The 23,515-nt window shown below is 34.5% G+C and overlaps 2 protein-coding genes across 6 annotated transcripts in view; one reads left to right on the top strand and one right to left on the bottom strand.

The window, feature by feature from the left end:
- LOC135843515 (potassium voltage-gated channel protein Shaw-like) overlaps window positions 1-23,515 on the bottom strand; it is a 761,198-nt gene that overhangs the window by 623,888 nt on the left and 113,795 nt on the right. For 3 of the 4 annotated variants that reach the window (XM_065361442.1, XM_065361445.1, XM_065361446.1), the window contains one exon: window positions 22,160-22,239. The exons of the other annotated variant lie outside the window; for it this stretch is intronic. The gene's annotated coding sequence lies outside the window, so the exon portion shown is untranslated. The remainder of the gene's footprint in view (window positions 1-22,159; window positions 22,240-23,515) is intronic. 4 annotated transcript variants of the gene reach the window in all.
- On the top strand, window positions 1,484-15,194 carry mesh (sushi domain containing 2 mesh). Of its 2 annotated transcripts, XM_065361431.1 has the most exons (23): window positions 1,493-2,090; window positions 5,189-5,430; window positions 5,538-5,725; window positions 5,803-5,980; window positions 6,055-6,192; window positions 6,275-6,443; window positions 6,528-6,639; window positions 6,720-6,865; window positions 6,939-7,135; window positions 7,226-7,371; window positions 7,486-7,624; window positions 7,739-7,881; window positions 8,885-9,017; window positions 9,112-9,259; window positions 9,336-9,524; window positions 9,616-9,753; window positions 9,847-9,983; window positions 10,093-10,222; window positions 10,487-10,628; window positions 12,073-12,224; window positions 12,320-12,502; window positions 13,823-13,964; window positions 14,054-15,194. In XM_065361431.1, the coding sequence occupies exons 1-23, from the start codon at window positions 1,766-1,768 to the stop codon at window positions 14,130-14,132; spliced, it is 3,696 nt and encodes a 1,231-aa protein (XP_065217503.1). In that variant the 5' UTR covers window positions 1,493-1,765; the 3' UTR covers window positions 14,133-15,194. The 2 variants fall into 2 exon arrangements, with proteins under 2 accessions (XP_065217502.1, XP_065217503.1); XM_065361430.1 differs by lacking the exons at window positions 13,823-13,964; window positions 14,054-15,194 and adding an exon at window positions 12,634-13,342 and having other exon boundaries at window positions 1,484-2,090.

The following is a 23,515-nucleotide window of genomic DNA, read 5'->3' as shown; positions in this document are numbered from 1 at the left end:
ACTACAATAACGATTATGTGGTTGTGTTTTAATAATTCAAAATTACCGAAATGCAAAGTTGATATTCGTAAGTATATTTTACAGCAGTTTTAAAAAAATCTGGAAAATGTACGAGAACTGTGCTGGAGTAGTGGAGGCTCCAGAATGGACTAAAATGTGGCTTTCGATCATTTAGGAAGCCAAAAATTGGCAGAAAGCCTGAAATTACAGTTGAAAAAGTGCATTTTTCAATCATTGATGGATTTTTGAAAACGAAATTTGGACTAAAAATGGTAAAAAAAAAATAACATGATATTTTTCTAAATACATCGAGAAAGCTGAAGAAATTTGTTACACGCCTCACTTTCAATCCCCCCCCCCCAATCTATTGAAAACTGTTTGAAACTATTTTGAGTAGTTCTGGAGCCTGAAGCAGATTTTTGGAAGTTGAAATTTTCACAAAACTTTTACACCAACGAATTTGGGAAGCTAAAATTCACGCTATACCCTAAATTTCAACATTCTGAGCTAATTTGAAGTTGTGTTGAACCGTCCTGGAAATCTCCACCCACTTTTTGGAAACTCCAGTTGAAAAAAAAAACGCCCCAAAATCTGTCCAATCGTCGATTCAAGCGTCGAAATTAGGGCACATATCAAATTTCAGTTTTTCAACTCGATTCGGTGAAATTTTGATTTTTCTGCATCTTTATGACCTTGATTTTCAAAAGTTCAACAAAAATAAAAAAACGCACTCGAGAGTTTGAAATTATGATTTGTGGTCATTGAAGCGATTTCGAAAAATTTAGAAAAATAGCCAAAAACTGGACCAATTTTTTCCAAGTGTTTGAAATTGAATATAATTATCTAAAAATGAGCACTTTTGGGTTCCAAAATATTTCCCCTGTTTCAGAAATGATATCTTTCGATATTTTGGCTTAATTAATGTGAAATATTTCGGAAGAAAAAATTTTCAAAATACAAATTCACCTAAAAGTTACATAGCTAAGCGATTTGCAATTTTTCAACCACTCTGTAGAACCGCATAAAAGTGGTCTTGGATTTTGATGATCGTTCTCAGCATTCATCAATAAATATATTATAGCTAGGTAGAAGTACCTGTATTTTCTACAACTTCCTCATAAACTGTCTCATCTCTCATCCAATCCATTTCCGTTCTACACAGTAAGGTACACAATACACATGCGACAAAACTCGATCATATTCTCACTTTCTAGCACCTATTTCCTATTCGTCACTTCGCAAACAACCTGCTGCTCTGTATTCATCGATTTGGACAAATTACTCGCACCTGAGTGCGCAATTTTTCCGCGTATTCGTCGCACTCGAAAGCACAGGTGAATCAAAAGTACGAAAACAGCAGAGTGCGGTGGGCGGTGGTGGGGCGAGGTATAAGCAAAAATCATGACGTTGAATTACGCTCAAACACTCAAACAGTGTATCACCTCTACCTATCAAGCAACGAAATTAATTAATCATCGTTTCCTCAGCGCGAGGATTAACCAGCTACACTCGTCGTTGTGTTTAAAATACCTTAATTTTTTTATCGTTATTTAAAAAAGGTGTGACTTGGCACGATAAGGTACGTACTTATTTCGGAAATAGCGAAAACTGCTAATAAGTGGCGGCAAACAGATAGATAACAAAATTTAGTCGTTGTCGCCGCGAGTGAAGTAGGTTAAGAGAAAAGAAGAGTCAGTTACAGGTGGAGTTTCAACGGGTGAAATATGAATGGTTCTCGTTCGATCGTTTTTTGAATTTTAAAAATATGAACGTGCGCGTCCTTCGCGTGATCTTGATTGTGATCGCGATTAGTTGTGTCAAAGGACAACAAAATGAATATAACTATGGGAACCCGGCTCAGAGATTCCAGGATGGTCAACGAATCGATATTCCTCAACGGTACGACCCGCCTCAGCGATACGACCCTGCTCAAAGGAATCGAGATGAGCAACGATTTAGAGATGCAGCTGCGGTGACACCCAGACAGCCGAATTATCAGCAGCCTGGTCAGCTGGATACCAATAATGTGTTTCAAAGGCCTTCGTTTAGGTATCAACAAAGGACTAACAACAGGGGCAGAGGACAGTATGGTGAGTTTCATTGTAGATTTTTACGTTTAATGTACCTAAGGTAATTTTAGGGATAGTGAGGAGGGGAGGGAGTAAGTTGGATTGAAAATGACGATAAAGATTATTCGAGAAAATGCCTTATGCGAGGCATTCTTTCGTTACGATTTTTTAAAAAAAACGTCCGATTTTTTGAAAAAAACGTCAGATTTTTTTCATTTGAGTAAGTAATTTTTAATTTTTAGGGGAAGAAATTTCATTTTTTTTTTCAAGCCTTTTTTCACTGTTTACAAAAATTTACGACATCTTTTCGGTTTTCCCCTATAACGATCGTATTCAGTTAGATTTTGGTCTTCTATCACCCTCCCTTCCTCTCTCTTCTCAATTTGAAACGATGACAAAGATTATAGGTATGGTAATTATTGACCTCTTCCCTCTCTGATATTTATCGATTAAAAGTATACCACCATTTGCTTGCCTTTCTACGATTTTTTCTTTCGAGTTTTCTTCCTTTCAGTACCTACGATTCAGATCTTTATTCGTACAAAATTTCTTTGTTTTCCACGAAATCTACATTCATCTAGCTATTTCGCATTTGCCCATTCGTTTGATGTAATAAACTCCATCATTGTAACAAACAAAGGAAAACAAGGAAATTTCAATATTTAAACAATGACGTTGAATGAGGAAATTTTGAAATCGAAAGTTACCATGTAGAGGGGAAAAAGACCGGGAAGGAAAATTTGAAGAACTGGATGAACATTGAATTGCCTATAGTTGAATAAAAACAATAGAATTGAACAAATAATTTTTTAAAATCAAATTGGGAGGGTAATATTTCTGAAAATGAGAGAAAATGAGGTAGAAAAGTACGAGAAAATAATATGCTTTGAATTAGGTGAGCCATTATGGTGCTATAAATTTCGTCACATTACAACCTTAGATATATTTATGGTTGATTCACCGAGAAAAAATTTCAATATGTACAGATTCGTCACCAAATCACATCACATGACACAGAACGTAGGTAGATGATGCATAATATGATTAAGAATGCGTAAATAAGTGTAACGATGAAAAGAAAATTTTTCGTCGTTTTACTTTTTAAAAACACTTTGTGATTCACGATATTTCGTAATTTTCATTGACGACAGGTACATACTTATTATTTTTTTACAATATTTACATAATGATAAATACTGGAGGAAGAGATAGCAGTGTGCACTTGACGAGTAGAGTTATAGGTACTTCCTTTATCTTGGTTTATCGAAGCTCGCGCGTATAAAGTGAAATTTTTCCTAAACTGATTCGTTACGGTTAAATTTATAATGTACGCAACCAACTTTTATTATTTTATAGCTGAGTTGATCAATTTAGTTGTTAATTTTTGGATGTAGAGTGTGCTAGTGTTTTTTTAATATGTATTACGTATGTGGATATTAACTTACTATGAAATGTTTTTTGAAGAAAAATTACGAGTATTTGTTTTCAAGTCAGTCAGAAATTTTTATCCATTTTTCTGGATTAATTTTATCATGAATAGATTTTACGTTTTGAGTACCACACGTATTAGGTGGGTAATGAGATAATGGGTATTTTGTAATTCATCATGATTAATTTCCGTTTGCATTTTCAAGACCATGACCTATAATACATATTTATTGAAATACTCGTACTTATCTTTCTTAGAAAATTTCGATTTGAAATCTATGCTAAAATTGGTAATTTGATCGAAAATTTCATAATAATGTGCTGTGTGTATCAAAAAATCTAGGGACAGTGTGTCCAACTGTCCACCCTTGCTCGGAAATGAGTTTCCCTGACTTTTCCAGGTTTTCCAGACCCTTCAAAAATGAATTACACATGCAATCAAGTGGGGAGGGGATGTCAAATTTTTTCGAACATCATGAGCGACAAATATCGTAAATAGGTCTACAATTGTGCCCTTTTTTTCCAAACTAACACGACTGCGTGCTCGAAATGATGGCCACTATTTTGTACGTGGTGAGAATTTTTTTTTTTGGTTTTTTAGTTGGACTCCCCCAGTTTGGTACCACTTCATGAGAGAGCGAACCGAGGGTAAAAGCTTTGGGAAATTCATGATTCAAAATTTAGAAAGACTTCATCAAGAAATAGAATTTTTCAAAGTCAACATTTTTCAAATTTAAGTAATCAATAATTTTTCGAAATTCTAGGGCTAGTACTAATTTTTCCAAAAAAAAGTGACCTTAGTAACCTAAAAGCTCAAAAAAGGAACCAAAAGGTAACCAAAAAAGTAACAAAACATGGGCTATGCATTTAATGCAGAAAAAAATACCAAAAAAACCAGAACTTTTCGTTTTTAATCAAAATTTGAAAATGAAACTCGACAGGAACTTGTTTAACTTCAGAAAAAAACAGGATATTTTGGCAGTTACAGACCTTTTCCCAATTTTTGCCGAAAAGGTAACTAAAAATATTTTACAACTTTTTGATTGAAAAAAAACCTACTTTTTAGGCAATTTTGGGCAAACATTGAAAATTTTGGCAATTTTGGGCAAAAATTGAGAATTTTGGAAATTTTGGGTAAAAATTCAGAATTTTGGAAATTTTGGGTAAAAATTCAGAATTTTGGCAATTTTGGACAAAAATTAAAAATTTTGGTAATTTTGGGCAAAAATTGAGAATTTTTGCTATTTTTGCCAATAAATACGAGACTTTTGACAGTTTCAGCAAAAGAAAAGTTTTTTTTTCAAGCAATAATTTCTTGCGAAAAAACGACACATTTGAACTATTATTGAAAAAGAGCGAGAGTTTTCGGATGCAAAAAACAACACAATTTTTAGCAATTTTTCGCAAAAAAAATGTTCGATAATTTTGGCTAAAAGCGAGACTTTTTGCTATTTTCGGCAGAAAAAGAGACTTAGATAGGGCTTCTTAGCCATTTTTAACGAAAAGGAAGTAACCTTTCATAAAATTCCCTGACTCTCGAGTAAAAAATGCTGAAAATTCTCTTGACTTTTCCAGACCAACCAAATTCCCTGACTTTTCCAGGTTTTCCAAGTTTGTGGATACCCTGTAATGGGAGATGCGTCACATCACACTTTCATAAGTTTTAAATCTCATCTAATTTCAATTCACAGACGACATGTCGTATCGATACGCACCTGCTACTCAACGACAAGGTCCAAACGGAGAAGTATTCGTTATAACCGATGAAAGACTCAGGGAAATAAGATCTGAATTCATGTATTGGTATTTCGACAAAGGAGGAGACGACGATAATGGCGATCTACAAATACATATTCATCATTCGAATCCTCAAGTTCATAAAAATTTCAACTTCCAGTTACCATTCTTTGGCTTCAGGTTTAATTACACCAGGGTAAGTAAATTTTATGCGACTACTTATGTCTCTCTTGAGACCATCTATGCAACCCACAACTTGGGTATTTGAAAGATTTACAAATTGAAATTCTGCTCAAAAATTAGGTATCGATGCACGGATACTTGGAATTCAGCGACCCTCCACCTCAGCTCTCGTATCCGTTGAAATTCCCAAATAAAGACTGGCCGAGGAAAAATGATCCTTCATTCATTGGAATATTTTATAGTAAATGTCGAATCGGAGTGCTCAAAGCTGAAGATATCGATCACCGCAGACCAGGAGTGTATTTTAGGTAAGATAGACCGAAATCAAACGATACCTTATTGAGTCTAATTTACGAAAAATACTCGATAAAATTAAATTTCACAGGATGGAACGAGATTTACAAGGAAGAACTGATCAATTTGGAGTTGAAATGAGAGAAAGACTCAAGTGGGATATTCGCGAAGGTGTAGTAGGCGCAGATACTTTCGATCCAAAACACGCTGCCATTGTAACTTGGAAAAATATGTCTTTCGCTGGAGGATTTGCCAACTCAATTTATGTGGTAAGTGTTTCAACAAATAGTTTTTCAAAAACCTGGCGAAGAAAAAAATCGTACAATTTTGCGGTATTTTTCAGACAAATACTTTCCAATTAATTTTGGCCACCGATGAAGTCTACACTTACGCCATCTTTAATTACGCTGAAATGCAGTGGACTAGTCATACAGAAGCTGGAGGTGATACGACTCTGGGAGAAGGAGGTGTACCAGCCTATGTAAGTTTTCATGTATTTATCTTTATAAAAATAAAATTATTGATCGAAATACAGTACTTATGAGTTATGATTTTTTTCAAAGGTCGGTTTCAATGCTGGAAATGGTACCAGAAGCTACGAATATTACCCTTATTCGCAACGATCTACCATACGAGATTTAGTTGGCAGAGGATGGGCTAATGGATTTCCTGGTAGACATATCTTCCGTATAGATGAAAACATCATGTTGGGTACTTGTAATAAAGATGCAGGTAATAATTGAAAAGTAAATCGATTAGACATACAATACTCTATAATTTTGTATTCAAATTTAATAATTTTTTTCATTCAAACAGCCGGTACTGCACTTCCTCTCGTTTTCGCTCCCGAAAGCGGTAATATGTTAGGAGGCACTATTATCAATATCACCGGACCATGTTTCGAGCCGAATATGAAAGTGAGATGCAAGTAAGAGAAATTCGGTTACGATTAATTACCATATTATTTTGCATTATAATGGCTATACTAAAATTGCGAAATTTATTCAGATTCGATACAGAGGAAGTAGTAGGACGTGTAATTGATCGCAACAGAGCCGTATGTGTTCAACCTTTCTTGATGGTCGAGGGCTACGTCATCTTTGATATTGCTATCGGTGATGAAAAATATAATTGGAAAGGGATGTTTTTCGTTGGTAAGTTGATTAATTTTCTTTTTCGCCAAGTGCCAACGATAAATATTTTTCATGTTTTTTTTTTCATTTTCAGAAACACCAGCTACAGCAACAGAAAAAATCTCCATCGAGTCGGAATGGATACATAAGACCGATATGAGGCAGAATATCGTTATCACCTGGAATCGGCAGAATTTGACAACCAATTACGAAGCTCGACTCAGACTAACCCTTTGGGGATACAAAGAAACCACCATTAGACCCGAATTATTGTATATTGATATCCTCGAAGTAATCATCTAATTTCATTCCAAATATTAATAGGTCGATCTTCGACCAAGAACTTCATCAAGTAAGTAACCTTTCAACTGTGTATTTCAGGACAATATACCAAATACCGGGTCATATGTTCTTTACCCGGAAGTGTATTCTTCTCGGGATAATGCAGAAGTTCGAGACTTGGAATTCGGATTTTTACAAATCACCTTATCTGATCCAGGAAAATATTTCCAGCATGGACTTTCACCGTAAGTAAATCGGACTGCGATTCTAATAAGATTATGACTTGAACCGTTGCATTTATATCTGATTAAAAACGATCACTGTAGTTTTCTCAATTACCCTACAAATATAATTTTCAGAGTGCTTTGGAGTAAACCTATACCACTGGGATGGTATTTCGCGTCTCAATGGGAACGAGAGCACGGAGCTCGGTGGCCCGAACACCTGTGTGATAAGTGGATCAAAAATGACAGATATTTGAAAAATTTCGCTGCTGAGGTAAGCCAGTAGTAACAATAACTAAATACTTAGAGCTTTCGTATTTTATTAAAACATTCAAGTTGATCGTTTTCAAGCAAAAACAAAAAATACATCCAATTTACTTTTACACAGATTCCTCAATGTCCTTGTGTTCTGGAACAAGCTCTTGCGGATAAAGGGCGTTATCTGCCAGATTATGATTGTGATATCGTGTCCAACCCTAGCTGTTTTTACAATAAAGGAGCTCGTCATTGCGTGAGAACTGGAGCTCCTAGGTATGTGAATTAAATATAACCCTAGTCCCTATATATCTTTAAAGGTGATACCTTCGTAGGTATTTCAATTTACATGGTAGGTATTCAACAATTTATTTTGAAAAAATCACTACTCTTTCACTTTTGAATCGTTTGTGAACTCAAAAATTTGGTCTCTTGTTTCCAAATTCATATTCGGAAAATTACATCACCTTCATTTAAACATTTCCATTGATTCGCCATTGAAAATAAAAGGTCACATGATTGTGTAGAAGTGACCTACGTAACTTTTCTCATAAGGATTATAAAATTACTCACTTAATCTCATACGCGAGTTCCATGATTCTATCATTATTGGAAGGAAATTTGTACTCACCTGAAACGAAGAAAAAATTAAAGTGGATTAGTTAATTATAAAATTATTGATCAATCAACAAATACATAAATGAAATAATAATGGTCGAAGGCCAAAGTAAAAATTCTTACGATCTTCAGGTGAAATAATAAAGAGCCAGAAATGCATATTCACAAATAAAGTATCATTAAAATTGTAAAATTGATTGTGAAAATCATTCAAAAATATCAAAAATTGATAGATCATTAGAAAACGACAGAAATTTGAGAAAATGTATCAAATTGACCCCCCCCCCTCCTTTAACCAGAAGATGATCATAGTATCTAGTAATGGAATTTTTTTTGAAAAAAAAAAAACATTTTTTTCCACTAGGTACCTTTTTTTAACCAAATTTTCATAATTATCTCCACTCGACCCCCCTTAACACAAAAAAAATATTCACAAAGTCAATTTTTTCACAGGAAAATTCAATTATTTTTTTTTTTTGAAAATGGAAAAAAATTCATTTATGAAGTATTTTTAAATTTTAAAATAAATTTCTTCATTTTTTCATTACCTTTTTGACTAAATTCACCACTTTTTCACTACATTCCATTACCCATTTTTAAAATCACTACTTTTTCACTACTTTCACTACCAGTTAAATACCCTGAATTAAATTTTTTACAGTTTGGAGGGCTCGGAACAACAATGTTGCTACGACAAAAATAACTACCTTATGCTGACTTACGACCAACAGTGGGGCTCGAAACCCCGACGATCTCATAATCTAGGTTATTTACCATGGAACGAAGCTAACAAAGTAATTATACAAAAACATCGGCCATCCAGAGTCAGGTATTCAATCTATTCGAAGTACACTGTAATAATCATCAACTTTTGATATCGTTTTACAGGTACCTACACTATCTCAATGGTTCCACGATGTGACCCCATTCTATAGTTGTTGTCTTTGGCAAGAAGAACAATCTGTAGGCTGTGAAACTTTCCGATTCGAAAGACGTCCTACTCAAGATTGCATCGCGTATCAATCTCCTTATGTCGGTGAGTAGAAAATATTAATTCCTAATTATTCTGAAAATATACTAAGATTTGTCTAACAGTGATGTTATTTCTACAGCTACGGTATTCGGAGATCCTCATTTCATCACTTTTGACGACGTAGCCTACTCGTTCAATGGTAAAGGGGAATTCGTTCTCGTGCATACCGATACTGATAAGCACAAGTTGGATGTCCAAGGTCGTTTTGAGCAAGTTGCGAGTAATATCTACGGACCTGTAATGGCCACTAGGTTGACATCAGTTGTGGGTATGAAATTTACTTAGCTGTATTCTATGTTTTTGAAAAAGAATTCTGCAACGATGAATTTTTCACTATTGTTTTTTGATTTTTTGGACAGCTCGAGATAATTCTTCAGCTGTAATTGAAGTTCGTCTAAGACCTCAAGAAGCACAATGGAGATACAGATTGGATGTGCTAGCCGACGGAAAACGAGTATTTTTCGATAGGACGTCGTTGAAATTACAACATTTTCATGGTAAGTGTAGGACTAGGTATTTATTTGGCTGTTCAAAAATTAATACAATGATCCAAAAAACCTATTTCTATAACTCATGTGCTGTTTTTCAAGGTGTTACTGTGTATACCCCTATGTACGTCCTGAATCAATCCGAAGTCATCATCATGTTCGAATCTGGAGTGGGAGTCGAAGTATTAGAAAATAAGGGATCCATGAGTGCGCGGGTCTATCTACCTTGGAAATTTATTGTAAGAATGACCACATTAATGTTGATCGAAAAACAGCAATAGCAGCATTGTTAGAATTTACGTATGTACCTAAGCAATTTATATTTATTTATTCGTCATCATTTTCCAGAATCAAACTAGAGGTCTACTCGGAACTTGGAATTTCAACGGTATGGACGACTTTATGTTACCCGATGGAACCATTTTGAATATAAATACGGGCGATTTTCGAAGTATTCATGAGAATTTCGGAATGTATTGTAAGTACTCGTACTAATGGCAGGCGTATGCTTATAGATTAGATAAAATTATGGGAATCTAGTTGAGTACTTTTTAAGCAAATTGAGTTGGAAATGAAATTTTAGTGATGATGAAAAAACACTTCATTGCATTTTTTCGAGGTGATGGAAGAATTATTTATAGACCTTCCAATTTGCTGCTGTCTGTCTCGTATTAATAATTTGGATTTTTCTCATGCATTAGCTCAAGTCGTACCTAATCGTGATTATTTAACATGTTCACAGGGATGTTAGAAGATAGATACGAAAGATACAAAGGAGGAGCCTTATTTTATCGAGAATATGGACGAACAGCGAGTTATTACGCCAATCGAACTTTCTTCGCCGAGTTCGCTGTTACTCCAGAACAAATAATTCCACAAAATAGGTCGGTAACTATTTTTAGTTTTATTTTCGATTTCAAATAGGTAATTTATTCATTCAATTCGTATATTCTGGAGAATTCTTCAGATACACGACAATTTCACGAATTTATTTTCTGCAAAAAAAGAAAGATAGAAAAAAGTTGATTTTTTGATTTTTGGCCAATTTTTGAAAATGATGGAAATGACCATTTGTACGATATTCTCTGCAAAAATACCTATCGTAGTAAATATAACGAAGAAAATCTGAAGTCAACTCCCCCTCCCCTACAAGAAATAATTGCCACCATTTTTGAGCCGATTTGACGCCTCTGGCAAAAATTGATTTTTCTCTAGCAATTTCAAATCCTTCTGTAGAAAGCGTTGAAATCGATTTCAGCACCTGAAAATTCAATCTAATATAACAAGTACAATTCTTGGCTACTTTATCAACGTTTTGATTACAAAGTTGCTTTTTTATAAACTCAAAAATTCAATCCTTTATACATTTTGGAAAAAAGAAAAATGTTTATACGAGAATAACAATATTTTGGGTTTCAAAATGGCTACACAGCTTTTTCAGCGTTACTATTACGAATAAACTTTACCTTATGCTGAAATTATCTGCCTCATTTCTGCATACAAGGGGCAAAAAATGTCACTTCCTACCAAAATTGCCAAAAAAAAGTCTCGTCTCCCCAAAAATTGTCGATTTTTGGCAAAAAATTTCTGGAAAGTCAAATTTTTTTCCAGAATTTAACCAATAGTCTCCCATTTTTACAAAAAAGTTGAAAAAATGTCTCGCTTTCTGAAAACTCAAAAAACTTGCTTTTTGTCAAAATTTTCAAAATGTCGTTACCAGCTAAAAAAAAAAAATACTAAAATTGTCGCTTTTTCGCAAAAACTTCAAAAAATCTCAATTTAGTCACTTTTTTTAAAGGAAAAAGTTGGATGCAAAATAATCTCGTTTTTTCGACAATAATTGTAGAAAATAGAATTTTTTTCAAGTTGACGAAAATTCTCGCTTTTTAGCTAAGTTGCAGGGAAAAAAATTTGACAGAAAAATATAAAAATTTGTGTATGTTTGGCAACATTTTTAAACGATTTCGAGAGTGGAAGGAGGGGGGGGGGGTCAAAAGTTATCTAAGAGAAAAATTTCCTTTGAAAAAAAACTGGAGATCGCATAAAATTCAACTGTGAAAAAACCCTGAATATTTGATGGAAAATTTCGAGGTTTTATATGTAGAAAAAAATGGAAAAGGCAAGAATTCAAGGCAATGAAAATCAGTGTTCAAAAATCTTATTCGTAAGTTTTGCAAAAAAAACGGATTATTGACCACTCCATAAGTTTGCAGAGCTGAACAAAAATTATTGAAAGTGGTAAAAACCAACAATCGATCAAAAAAACACAAAATTCTGATCTTTTCAATTTTTTTCTATTTTTTCATGCAAAAAATTATGTTTTTAAAGGTCTGACGATATCAAAAGAGCCCACCAAATTTGCGGTGACTCCTACCAATGTCAATACGATTACGCGGTATCATTAAACGAAGAACTCGCCAAAAATACTCTCCAGTTCCAGGATTCGTTCGTTAATATTAAAGCTAGAAACAAAGATAGAGGTAACAATTGATGAAAATGTTGACAACTTTATTGGCTGCAGGAAAAAGACTGTACAAAACCAATAATGATCTTAAAATTGTATCTATTATTCTAGTGATCACTTGCGGAGTGCTGGAAACGCCCAGATTTGGTCGAAAGAGCAATTTTCTATTCACTCCCGGCACCAAGGTGACATTTGAGTGCAATCAAGATTTCGTTTTGATCGGTGACCAACGGCGAACTTGCACCGCAGAAGGGCGGTGGGATGTGCCCGAATACGGATACACGGAATGCCTACGTAAGTGCACTATCATGCTATATTATTATAATCACTTTGAGTTTTGGCACCCATGTAAAAAATGCCCAAAAACCCAAACGTTTATTGGAACATTTGAACGAACATCCGTCTCGTTTGTAATGCAATTTCAGGTATAGTCGAGTACGAATCGAGAACCGCGTGGACATCGATATCCATCACATCGCTAGTGATAGTACCAATTTTGATATTATTCTGTTGCGTATTAAACGTAGCCTATCGCAAGGGTAAAAAACAAGGCTCAAATCTGTCGTGGAACTTCACCTCGACTCCGGCCATGCGCCGCAGAGACTCTATTCTGGCTCTAAGTACTCCTAATCTCAGCGACACCATCGTCCAAGAAACCACTCGCCTGCCTAGAGCTCGCAGTATACCCGCGTTACATAGTCAAAGAATAGTAGACCCCTCGGCTATATCGCCAGGTCCCAGATTCCAATTCCCCAGAGATAGAGGTAGTCTAGGAAGTAGTCCTTTATCCGATCCTAGTCCTAGTCAATCGCATCTTCCTGGCGGCACCACTCCTAAATACAAACGTCGTTACGATGGTGTCTATAGAACCAATGAACCTTTACCTGGAAAACCTTTGATTGAATTCGAAGACAAAGTTTGGGACTTGGAGGACGAATATAACGACGCTAATGAAAGAGTTCATAGGTTATTGGACGAACAGCAGTATAACGATGGTGTTCGTCGTTCGGCTAGTCGTTATTATGAAAATGCTCCGATACGATATGGTTCGAGGGTACAGGCGGATTTGGTTTAATACGAGTAATTTAGCCCAATTATCTGATAATATACTCATTGTTTTTGTTGTGTTCCCCGTTTTATCTCTTTTTAATTCTGCCTTTTGGTAATTTAGTAACCTACAGAGTACAAGATCTTGAAATGTATGGTTTAAGGAATAGGTAAATTAGGTTAGGTAGGTAGCTAGATAAATCAAATGTAAGGGAAAAATTTCTGTTCCACTTTTTTCAAAAAATTATTTCAATGTGTTTCGTATCTAATATTCTCTCGTTTTTCAAAAAAAATATGGTACTATCACGAAAGTGAGTGATGAGGTGGAATGGAAATTTGTTCCTAGTTTTACTTTTTGTTTTCATTTTTTTTTTTTTTTTTTATGTGACGTATTTTATAAGGAACATTTTTCCATTTCGTGTGTACTCATTTTTTAAATAATATTATTTTTATCTTTACGTAGTTTAATATTTTTCTACATCGGATGCATTTATTTTCAAATCAACGTTTATAATTTTTTTCTCGCGAATAAATATGTATTAAAAATTGTACATTTTTGGCTGCCAGGTCAGCAAGAATTTTCTTCTAGAACTCTTTGGATTGTGATTCCTGTAATGGTATTAATAGTCGGGCCTTTGTTCTTATTGATCGTTTGTACCGGATACCGATTGGTCATTCGGTCTAGAGACCATGATAGTCAGAAAACCAAGTAATAAAAATACATCAACAATTCAATTTTTATTGAAAAGTCGTATAGTAAGAAACTAACTTTTTTTTCTAATTTTTTTTTACAAATAGGATCAAATCTCCTGAGCCGATCATAGAAAGGACTGCTGAGCCTGCTGAGACGACCGAACTACGTAGTCAAGAAGTATAACAGATTTGATCAAGTAAATTTGGGTCAAGATTAAAATAATGTGTTCATTCATAAATAAACATCGAATATATGTATTAAGATGCGATTATTCGTACAATTGAAGGAGCTCTATTCCAAAGTGGATTAGGTCATTTTTTAAAAAAGCACGTTTAACGAAGATTTTTACTTCAAAAGTGGATTAAGTGATAGATTTTTTAAAGTAAATTTTTCTACAAGCAATTGTTCGATGTCCAAAGTAAGGTAAGGTGCACCAACCTTTGGAAACAGAACAATTTAGCATCAAAAACTTTAAACGCTTTCTTTGGGGAAAAAAATGACTTGACCCACTTTGGAATAGAGCTCTTCAATTATTAGGTGATTAGTTTGATTATTTTTAAAAATTTTTATTACGGTGTTTTTTTTTTGTGAGTTGTGTAGGTATGATTATCTCACTTGTTATGTAGGTAATTAAATTTATAGAAAAATGTTCATAATGCCTTTTAATATCGCTAGAATAGTGTTTTAGGGTCTTGCACGTATTCTAGAATGGAATATTTTGATAGAAATACAGCACAAAGGTCGAGAGGTGTCGTAAAATTACTGCCAATGTCGACGTTTTGCATGAGCCTCTATCTGTTATGCTGACCTTATAGCATAGAATTTTAAAAATTCGCTCATTAAATTTTGTTGATTGAGGGTTAGAGAGGTTTTAAAATAGCTGACTTGGATTTTACTCTGTCGTGTTTTTTTCCCAATTTCGAAAACAGATAATTTTGTAACTTGGAAAGAGAATTGAGGAAGCAATCTGGTATTTTTTTCAATTTTTAGATCTGTCTTCTTGAATTTTGATTTTTTTAAAATTTTCTCAATTCGAATCCGCATCCGGCATTTCCTCCGTCGTCGTCACTCCATAAATGGTCAAAATTGAAAAATCTGCGTTTCGTATGAGACATTGAGCTCTACATAGAAAAAAAATAACAGCAAATTATTTATCATTCTATTTCCATTGTCTGATCATGGTAAGTTGTACCGAAACAACTGTCACAACTTGAAAATGTTAATAAACAGAGTGTTTCTCGTGAACGTGATTTTTCTTTCATTCAATATTAATTTATCAACTCGATTGATTCAAGAAATATGCATACTAGGGTGGATCACAAACAAAATGATTTGAATTGAAAAAGACACCCAAAAAAAAGTTCTAGCTGAGGAGGTACTCCTGGAGGAGAGACGAGGGTCCTCAATATTTTTGGGTAAGTTTTATGTTTTAAAATGTTTTCTTCTGAAATATGTACCTATTTCACAGTTTCTGTTTTTCCAAACTGGCAAATCACGATTCCAGTTGAAAATGAAACCCAATACTTGAACCCTCCAGCGAGAGAGAAACTATTCAATACGTTCGATGATATGTTCTTAGAGTGGGTTCATATTCTTTCTTATTCTCAACACTCGGAAGTTGAGGCTTTGAGAAAAAGTATGACGCCTGAAAAACTGATAAATATTGCTTCGAATGCAACGTTTGTCATGATAATGGGGCATGAGTCCCACCATCAAATTCTGCTGAAAAAAATCCTCGGTGTGGAATCTGTTGACCGCAAAATGATCGAAGATACATTAAAAGAAGATTACGGATTGGAAGAAGCAGAAATCTCCGATTTATTAATTGTATTAGGAAAATAATAGGTTTAATTTATGACAACTGGGTTAATATTTTGGAATACAGTGTTGCCAATTTTATGGCCATTATTGCCAAATGTCAAAAGAACAAAAAAATTCATGTTCGTTTTTATTGGCTAATTTTTTTCAATTTTTTAAAAATTGGTTGTGATGACCAAAGAATGGGCAACTCTGTATTGCAAAATATTTCTTCATACGGTTTGATGTTTTGGTAATTTTCTGAATGATTCTCAACTCGAAATGAAGATTTCTACTGAATTTGTCCAAAATCCTCTCCATTTTTTTCCTATCCTGTGCAATGTTTAGGCTGTCGAATTGAATCGCTAATTATGGAAAATCTGCGAGTATCAGGGTATTGGATAGAAGACATCGGATCCTAACCCCAAATCTTCAGCTGATGAAGTTGATATTCCGATTTTTCACTTCAGAGCAATTTTTCGATTTTCACACTGAAATTTTGAAAAAATGGTTAAAAATAGTCGGTCCAGGTCATACTTATGCCTAAACTTCACAATATGTGACCGTCCGCGATAAAACCGACCATCCGTCGCAAAAAAATCGAAATTTTTTTTTTCACGAATTCTTATTCCCTAAACCATTTAAGGCCCAAAAATAGGCGAAAAAACATTTTCGATTTTTTGCGACGGATGGTCGGTTTTATCGCGGACGGTCACATATATTATTTGGGAATTAGGTATGCGACCTAGACCGACTATGTTTGGAAATTTTTCAAAATTGCTACGTGAAAATCGAAAAATTGCTCAGAAAAATTGAAATATCAACTTCAACAGCTAAAAATTTCATCATGGGCTAATCTCACCATACCTATATTAAAATACCCAAATAATATGGAAAGTTTAGGTATGCGACCTGGGCCGACTATTTTTGGTCAATTTTTCAAAATTGCTACGTGAAAATCGAAAAATCGCCCTGGACGGCTGTACAATCAAAGACGCAATTGTAAAGCAAATAGCCGAATCATCCATTGAGTAACAGAATGAAAATTGAATTCAAGAATATGAATACGTAAGTAGCCTACTAAATTTTTCCTACCTTTTTTCATTTCAAACTATCTACTTCAGTACATAATCGTCTTATTCAAACGAAAATGATTCGAATTTAGAAGAATATACACGTTTGCAACGTCAAGCCTCTGAGGAAGTGAGAAGTTTTCTAACGCAGTAAGATTCTAGTGATTTGAATCCAAAAAATTCAATCATGGACCCAGGCGAGTTGTTTTTTCTTTTTCCAAAATTCCGTTCGCCGTGATTCATTTGATTCTATCAGGATGTCTGTCAAGTGAATAGCAATACTTAAGATTTGAACACAATCGGATGCCACCAAGAAAAAATGTTACACATACTACATGTTTGCCTATTCTGAAAATGGAGAGACAAAATTTCATTTCCAAAAGGTATATACGTACGTAATAATAGTCAAAAATCATTCTTAACCACGAGGATGTGAACTGTGTATCTGATAAATTGAAAAAAATTTCTCAAACAGCTTTTTGCCCACATTGCAAACCGAAGAAACTTCGGACAGATTTCACAAAAGAAGAAAATTGTGGTAATTCAAAAAATGCCCAAAAAATGGACAGTAGGTAAGGTACATATACTAGGTACGTCAGAAACTTGGCAAATTTTTTCATCACAACGTTCAAAATTTGAATATCCAGTTATGATGATAGAATTCGTTCACTTTGAAACGCACAATCTGTCTTTTGATCATACTACGGTATTTCTCTCTCAAAATCTGTTCGTAGCCCCTTCAATTTGCAAGTAAGGCCAAAATTCGTACACGATGAGAAAACGCTGCTTTTTCGTGATGTAGGTAGCTAGGTACTACACACCCTCTTGGTCAAAAATGAAATTTGATAAAAACTTTTTGAAAACAAGATCAACTCTTTCAATTTTCAAAATAGGCAACAACTTCATGTACAACACGTTTTCTCAACTATACCCGTGATTGTATCCAAATCTCAAGTATCGCCATTCGCTCCACGGACAAATTATACCCAATGGAGATATCGTTTGAACACTATTTGGAAGCCAAGGAGTGTATTGATGCCTTGAGTGCGGCACCAGCAGGTGCAACCGCTGATATTTTGAAGGCCAAAAAGCAGGAATGATCAGATGGAGCTGATTTGCAACGAAAGGTTACGGTCTTGGACGAAATTTATGCAATTCAGACTCAAGCAGCCCAAGTAGCAGCTTACTCGTTTGTCCGAATTGAAATATGTACATATAATTCTGAAATAGAACCAATAGTGTTTGTGAGCAAATTCGAAGGTGCTTTGAATACGATTCGTTCATCAGGGAAACTTTTGGATGGTGATACGAAGTTGCAGTATTTTATAATGAAAATGCCCAAAGAATTGTCTCATTTATCCGATATAGTTGACGTTTTGCCTGATGGGAAGAATAAGTTTACATATTATGTCAAAGCTAAGTTTTTATCATTGGGGACCAAATTCGAGTCTGATGAGCCTCAAAATGAGCCAAACCCCTCAACGTCGTCATCAGCAGCCCCACCTGTCAATGAAGAGACCAGCGAAAAAGATAAGGAAGTTATCAAAGTTCAGATGCGATCTGGGTCCAGTAGAGGATGTTTTAATTGCGGAAAGCAGGTTCATATGCGGAAGTAGTGCTGGAAAAATAATCCGAATTGAAATAGACGTGGTAATTTTGGTCACAATCGAAGATTTAATGACCGAGGTCGTTTTAATGGTAATAATAATCGTAATAATAATTATAATCGTAGTGATAATTGTAATAATAGGTCTGCAGAGTCGTTTTTGGTTGAAGTTGATGAGAAAAAACAAACCAATTCGTGTGTAAAATGATCGAATATGATTTGGCTATTAGATAGTGGTCGCACAGATCATATTGTGAATAAAAAAGAGTACTTTTCTAAACGTATTGAGCTTGAAAATCCAGTTAATAAATGTTAAAATGGGAGGTGAATTTCATTGTGTTGCTAAATATGTACATATGTATACTGGTATGTACTGTCAATGTTGAATTTAAAGTAGGTAATGTGATCATGATCACACATTGAACCATTAAAAATGTCTTATTGGTTGAAGAATTGCCACAAAACTTGCTGAGTACTAGCATCTACTATTGATGATTCTGCTTATAGATATCTATCTGGTGTCGGAAAAATTCAGATTTCCAATCATGAATGGAATCTTATAGCTGAGGGTGTGAGACAAGGAAAATTGTATAAGATCGAGTGTGAGTATTTTAAGGAAGTACGAACGTAATAATACATGCACATGTGTGCTTAATAACTTATCTCTATACATATAAACTGATTGAATCTCAACTCAAAGGAAAGAAAAAAATCAATCATACACTAATCGTTATTCTATATATACTAAAAATGGATCGAATCGACACAACAATATCATCAACAACCTCCAATCGTCCAAATCAACGACGAGGGCGTCAGAATCAGAAATGCCACTAAAGAGCAGAACACCTTATAGATATTTCAATTCACAAATTTCAATCCGCGTAACGAGAAAATTCGTGCGATTTCCGTCATTTTGGCCTTTGAAATTATCACCGCGTCGACGAAGAAGTACCAATTTACCGGATCATTATGTTAAAATTCAATTTCCACGTAGCCAGGCGAAACGGCAACGACGTTGGCACCGTAAATTACTCGACATATGACGCGTAAACAAGGTTGCAAACCTTTCTCTAAAGGGGGAAAAAATTTCATCCTTTTGATGCACGAAGATATACCTAAACATACAAGGTGTCCTACGTACCATTCTGTAACACGAGTGCAATCCATCCTGAGCTCATGATGCGCAAATTACGAAATTCAAAAAAAAATGTACATATATTCCTTATTCAGTAAATCAGTTCTTATTTTACAATGCGATTTTCATTTCAACATTGTTAAGTAAGTACTGTTTTCATTTTTTAATTTTTATTCCATTATTTCTTAAGATGTGATTTTTATTTCAACATTCTCAAATACTGTTTTCTTTTTTTCATTTTTATTCCATTCATATGAAATTTGAGTTCTGAAAAAAACCATATTATTCGCCACATGGCCAATACCAGAAATCAAACTGGAGACCAGGTGACCGAGCATAATATACTTTAGAAATCCATCAGCTCAGATTGACGGAGGCGATGATAGGTGGTTGAGGAATGATTAAGAAATTCTCAGCGATGTGCCATGATCTTCCACAAGTCGTTAGTCATTAGATTTTTAACACATTTGTATAGAGGGCACAGTCCCAGACATGAGAAGAACTCACAATCTATATCCTGCTCAACATGCAGTTTGAAAAATATGTACCCAAAATTTTACAAGGCAACCCACATTGGTAAATAGAACCACATAAAAACTGAAATTTTATTCTACCTCCCACGTGAGTAGTTACATAAGGTATTTCAACTCGTATACGAACTCGTTATCCAGACTAGATGGAATTTTTCGTTTACATAGGCAAAATTTCACGCTAACAAAATCGTTTTACGCCACCTTCTCGTATACGTAGCAGTAAATTGAAATTTTTTCCCCCATTTTCAGCACACTCCCAGTATCTTAGACTATCGCTATTGGTACAATATACAAGTATAAGCCTATACATTACAACGTGAAACACGAATCGCATTTTTCTACATATAACTTGGTTATATGGTCGAGTACCATCGAGATACGATCGTTCCGCCTCGCATACCTCGATGTGTTTTCGCAAAAACAGCTTCGTTCGTTGCCTCCTCAACTCCATCGCACGTGAGAGTAACTTATCGTATCCTAGATACAACACAATATTGTATCCAAAAAATACTAAAAACAGTCTCTCTCGTTGTTTCGCCCATCATCTTTCATCTCGCACATCTTCCCATCTTCGGATAAGAAAATGTTATTCTTTTATCATCTATGAGAATTATCGCCTGAGCAATAAAAACCTATCGTAAAATCGAATGTGGAAATTGTTTTCTGGTTCTACCGCGCGCGACCACCGAATTAACTTCCTTTGTCGACCATAAACACGCCTTAGTTTGCGAGATCTCGTTAATCAAACACACACTTATACAAAGATGGGCAATTTCTTCATCTTTCTTGAAACAAATTTTTACAGAAGAACAGCATGAAGACTACAAATTACATCTACAAAAACAAACTGACCGCAGATTGCAAGAGGATTTCTGCCTTCTGTACCTTCTGAAAAAATTCTGCAATCCAATACAATGCTATAGCTTTTGTCATTGGAAAATGGACATACCCTACTGCACTTGATTTCCTACTTTCTTATTCAGTTTCACGATTGAATGAAAAGTTCGATTTTTTTCCATTTCTCTACCGAAAATTAAATTTGAGACAAGGGACTCTTACTTCCAACTGAAAATTCCTTCAAGTGGAATAATGAAAGAGTTCAATAAGGGAGGATGTGCTTGAAAAGACAACGATTCCAGCTCTCCCTATCTAAATGGAGAGGAAATGGCCATCTCAGAATATGCTCATTGAATGTTCATCGACCCCTAAATATTTAATATTGATACACAATACACATCTCTTCATCTTTCTTGAAAAACTATTTACTAAAATGTGGATGACTGCGTTTCAGAAGCACCCACAAATGTATAATTAATAGAATGGACATCAACAATAACAAACTGACCGCAGATTGCAAGCGGATTTCTGCTTTTTGTAAATTAATTATTAGTCCCTTTCGGAAAAACTCTGCAATGCTTTATAGCTTTTTTCATCAGAAATACCGTACTTCTTAATTTTCTACTTCTGATTTAATTTCAGGATTGAATGAGATGAGGAAAGTTCGATTTTTTTCATTTCTCTAACGAAAATTAAATTTGAGACAAGAGACTCTCACTATCCACTGAAAAATCCTTCAAATGGAAAAATGGAAGAGTTTGATTGAGGATTCTAATGAAACGAAAAGCACCGAAGGATACATTGGATAAATTTACCTTTGAAAAAAAAAATTGGATACACAAGTGAGTGATATTTTCAATTTAAATTTATGTTTTAATGTAGTATTTTCTATAAAACATGCATATTGCATAGGTAGCGACTTCAGGAAAATTCCGATGCGATGCTGCTGTATTGCTATAGAAAGATCTGAATATGGCGAAATCAGTCTGTCCAAAGATTCCGAAGAAATTTTAGAACCTAAAGATTCCAATGCGGAAATTTCCTCTGATTTATTGTTCATCAAACTTTCTTCGTGCCAATAGAAATTTAACATTAATACAAATTTTCAAATTTGAAAAAAAATCCTCAATTCGAAAAAATGAACCTCCAAGAAATTAATTGACAACTCAGGATCAAGATTTTTTATACATAATTAATTCGTGTAGGCACACATAATCAAGTCTTACCTACAGAATTGATGACGATGCATCTGCGTGTACATTACATACGCGTAATTATTTTGAATACCAACGTCAGCGGTACTAACCTAAAACAAAGATGAAAAAACACTACATGAATATTTATGATGACATGTAAGTAATTAAAGTATAGTTACGACCAGAGGACTCCGCTCTAGCTCAACTGGGGACTCTCTTGGAGTAGGATTTTATCAGAAAGTTTTCTTTGTTAAAATTTGTTAGAAAATTGCTGTTCGAATTTAAAAAACGTCAAGGGTCAGCAAAATCAACTTTTCGCTTGAAAAATAATGCGATTCAAGTTTTTCATCATCAGTGGATTCTCAAAACTTTCTTCCTCACTTCGTTGGGAGCCCCGCGTTAAAAATAGTATTATTGCATTATTTATTTATTTTTTAAAATTAATTTCGTAGTCTAATTTGTCCACGAAACTTTCTTAGTGCATTTTACTTCTCAGTAAAACGTACTCTCGCATCATAAGTCATAGTAGGGAGTCTCTTGTAATCAGAGTAAAATCCATTAAAGTCAAGTTCGACTTAAGATAAAAAGGTGAGTCCTTTAGGTGAGGATTTTCATGGTTTTTTTTTTCAATCATGATGACGTCTAATTTTAACGGCAAGATTTTTCTACGTCTGCTTACCAGCTGGCATATTTTGTCAAAGCTTGAACTTTCTAGCAATCGGTGTAATGAACGTGGGCTGAAGCCTCTACATGCGCCGGCAGACTTCTCTTTAGCAAGATTGTAGGTATATAATCTAAATCATTATATTTCTTAGGTTCGGACCAGTCAATTTTCAGCATTAAATTATCATACGATAATCTTAACCATTTAATAGTACTCGTAAGTACTTTTTTTAATTCAACAAGCTAGTAACTTTTAGAATTTCAGATCGAGATGAGGAAGGATTACTGTCATTGAACAAAACCAGTAACTTTTGGAATTCCAGATCGAGGTGAGGAAAGATTTTTGTTTAATTTTTTTTATTCTCAGATAACCCCGTACGTGGCATTTCACGTTATATAATTCTTTAAAATATTATTTTGTGAACGTGTATTCTTTGTTTTATACCTATGTTCGGTTAGTAATTTCAGTAGGTAAGTGAACGATTCACCAGAAAATTGATGATTTTTCAGATCAGCCAACCTACCAATCATTAAAATATAACTATCGAAGTTAAAAAGTGAAACTTCAAGATATGAAGTATTTGAAGAGAAAATCACAACCAAGGATGAAGCGATAATTTGAATCGTAAATTACCAACAGTTTTCTCACTCTTGGAATACAATGATGATTCCAAGTGAAATTGAGAAGAAACCGTTGCTGGAAAAAGAAATCTTAGAAAAGCA

This window comes from Planococcus citri, chromosome 4, assembly GCF_950023065.1.
Source record: "Planococcus citri chromosome 4, ihPlaCitr1.1, whole genome shotgun sequence".
Classification (NCBI taxonomy): domain Eukaryota; kingdom Metazoa; phylum Arthropoda; class Insecta; order Hemiptera; family Pseudococcidae; genus Planococcus; species Planococcus citri.
This window is presented reverse-complemented; position numbering and strand designations above follow the sequence as displayed.

Bases quoted from the DNA above. Each gene is read 5' to 3' on its own strand.
- mesh (XM_065361430.1), top strand. From the start codon at position 1,766: ATGAACGTGCGCGTCCTTCGCGTGATCTTGATTGTGATCGCGATTAGT. The intron at 5,981-6,054 runs GTAAGTGTTTCA...GGTATTTTTCAG, and splicing joins TTGCCAACTCAATTTATGTG to ACAAATACTTTCCAATTAAT. The intron at 9,525-9,615 runs GTATGAAATTTA...TTTTTTGGACAG, and splicing joins TAGGTTGACATCAGTTGTGG to CTCGAGATAATTCTTCAGCT.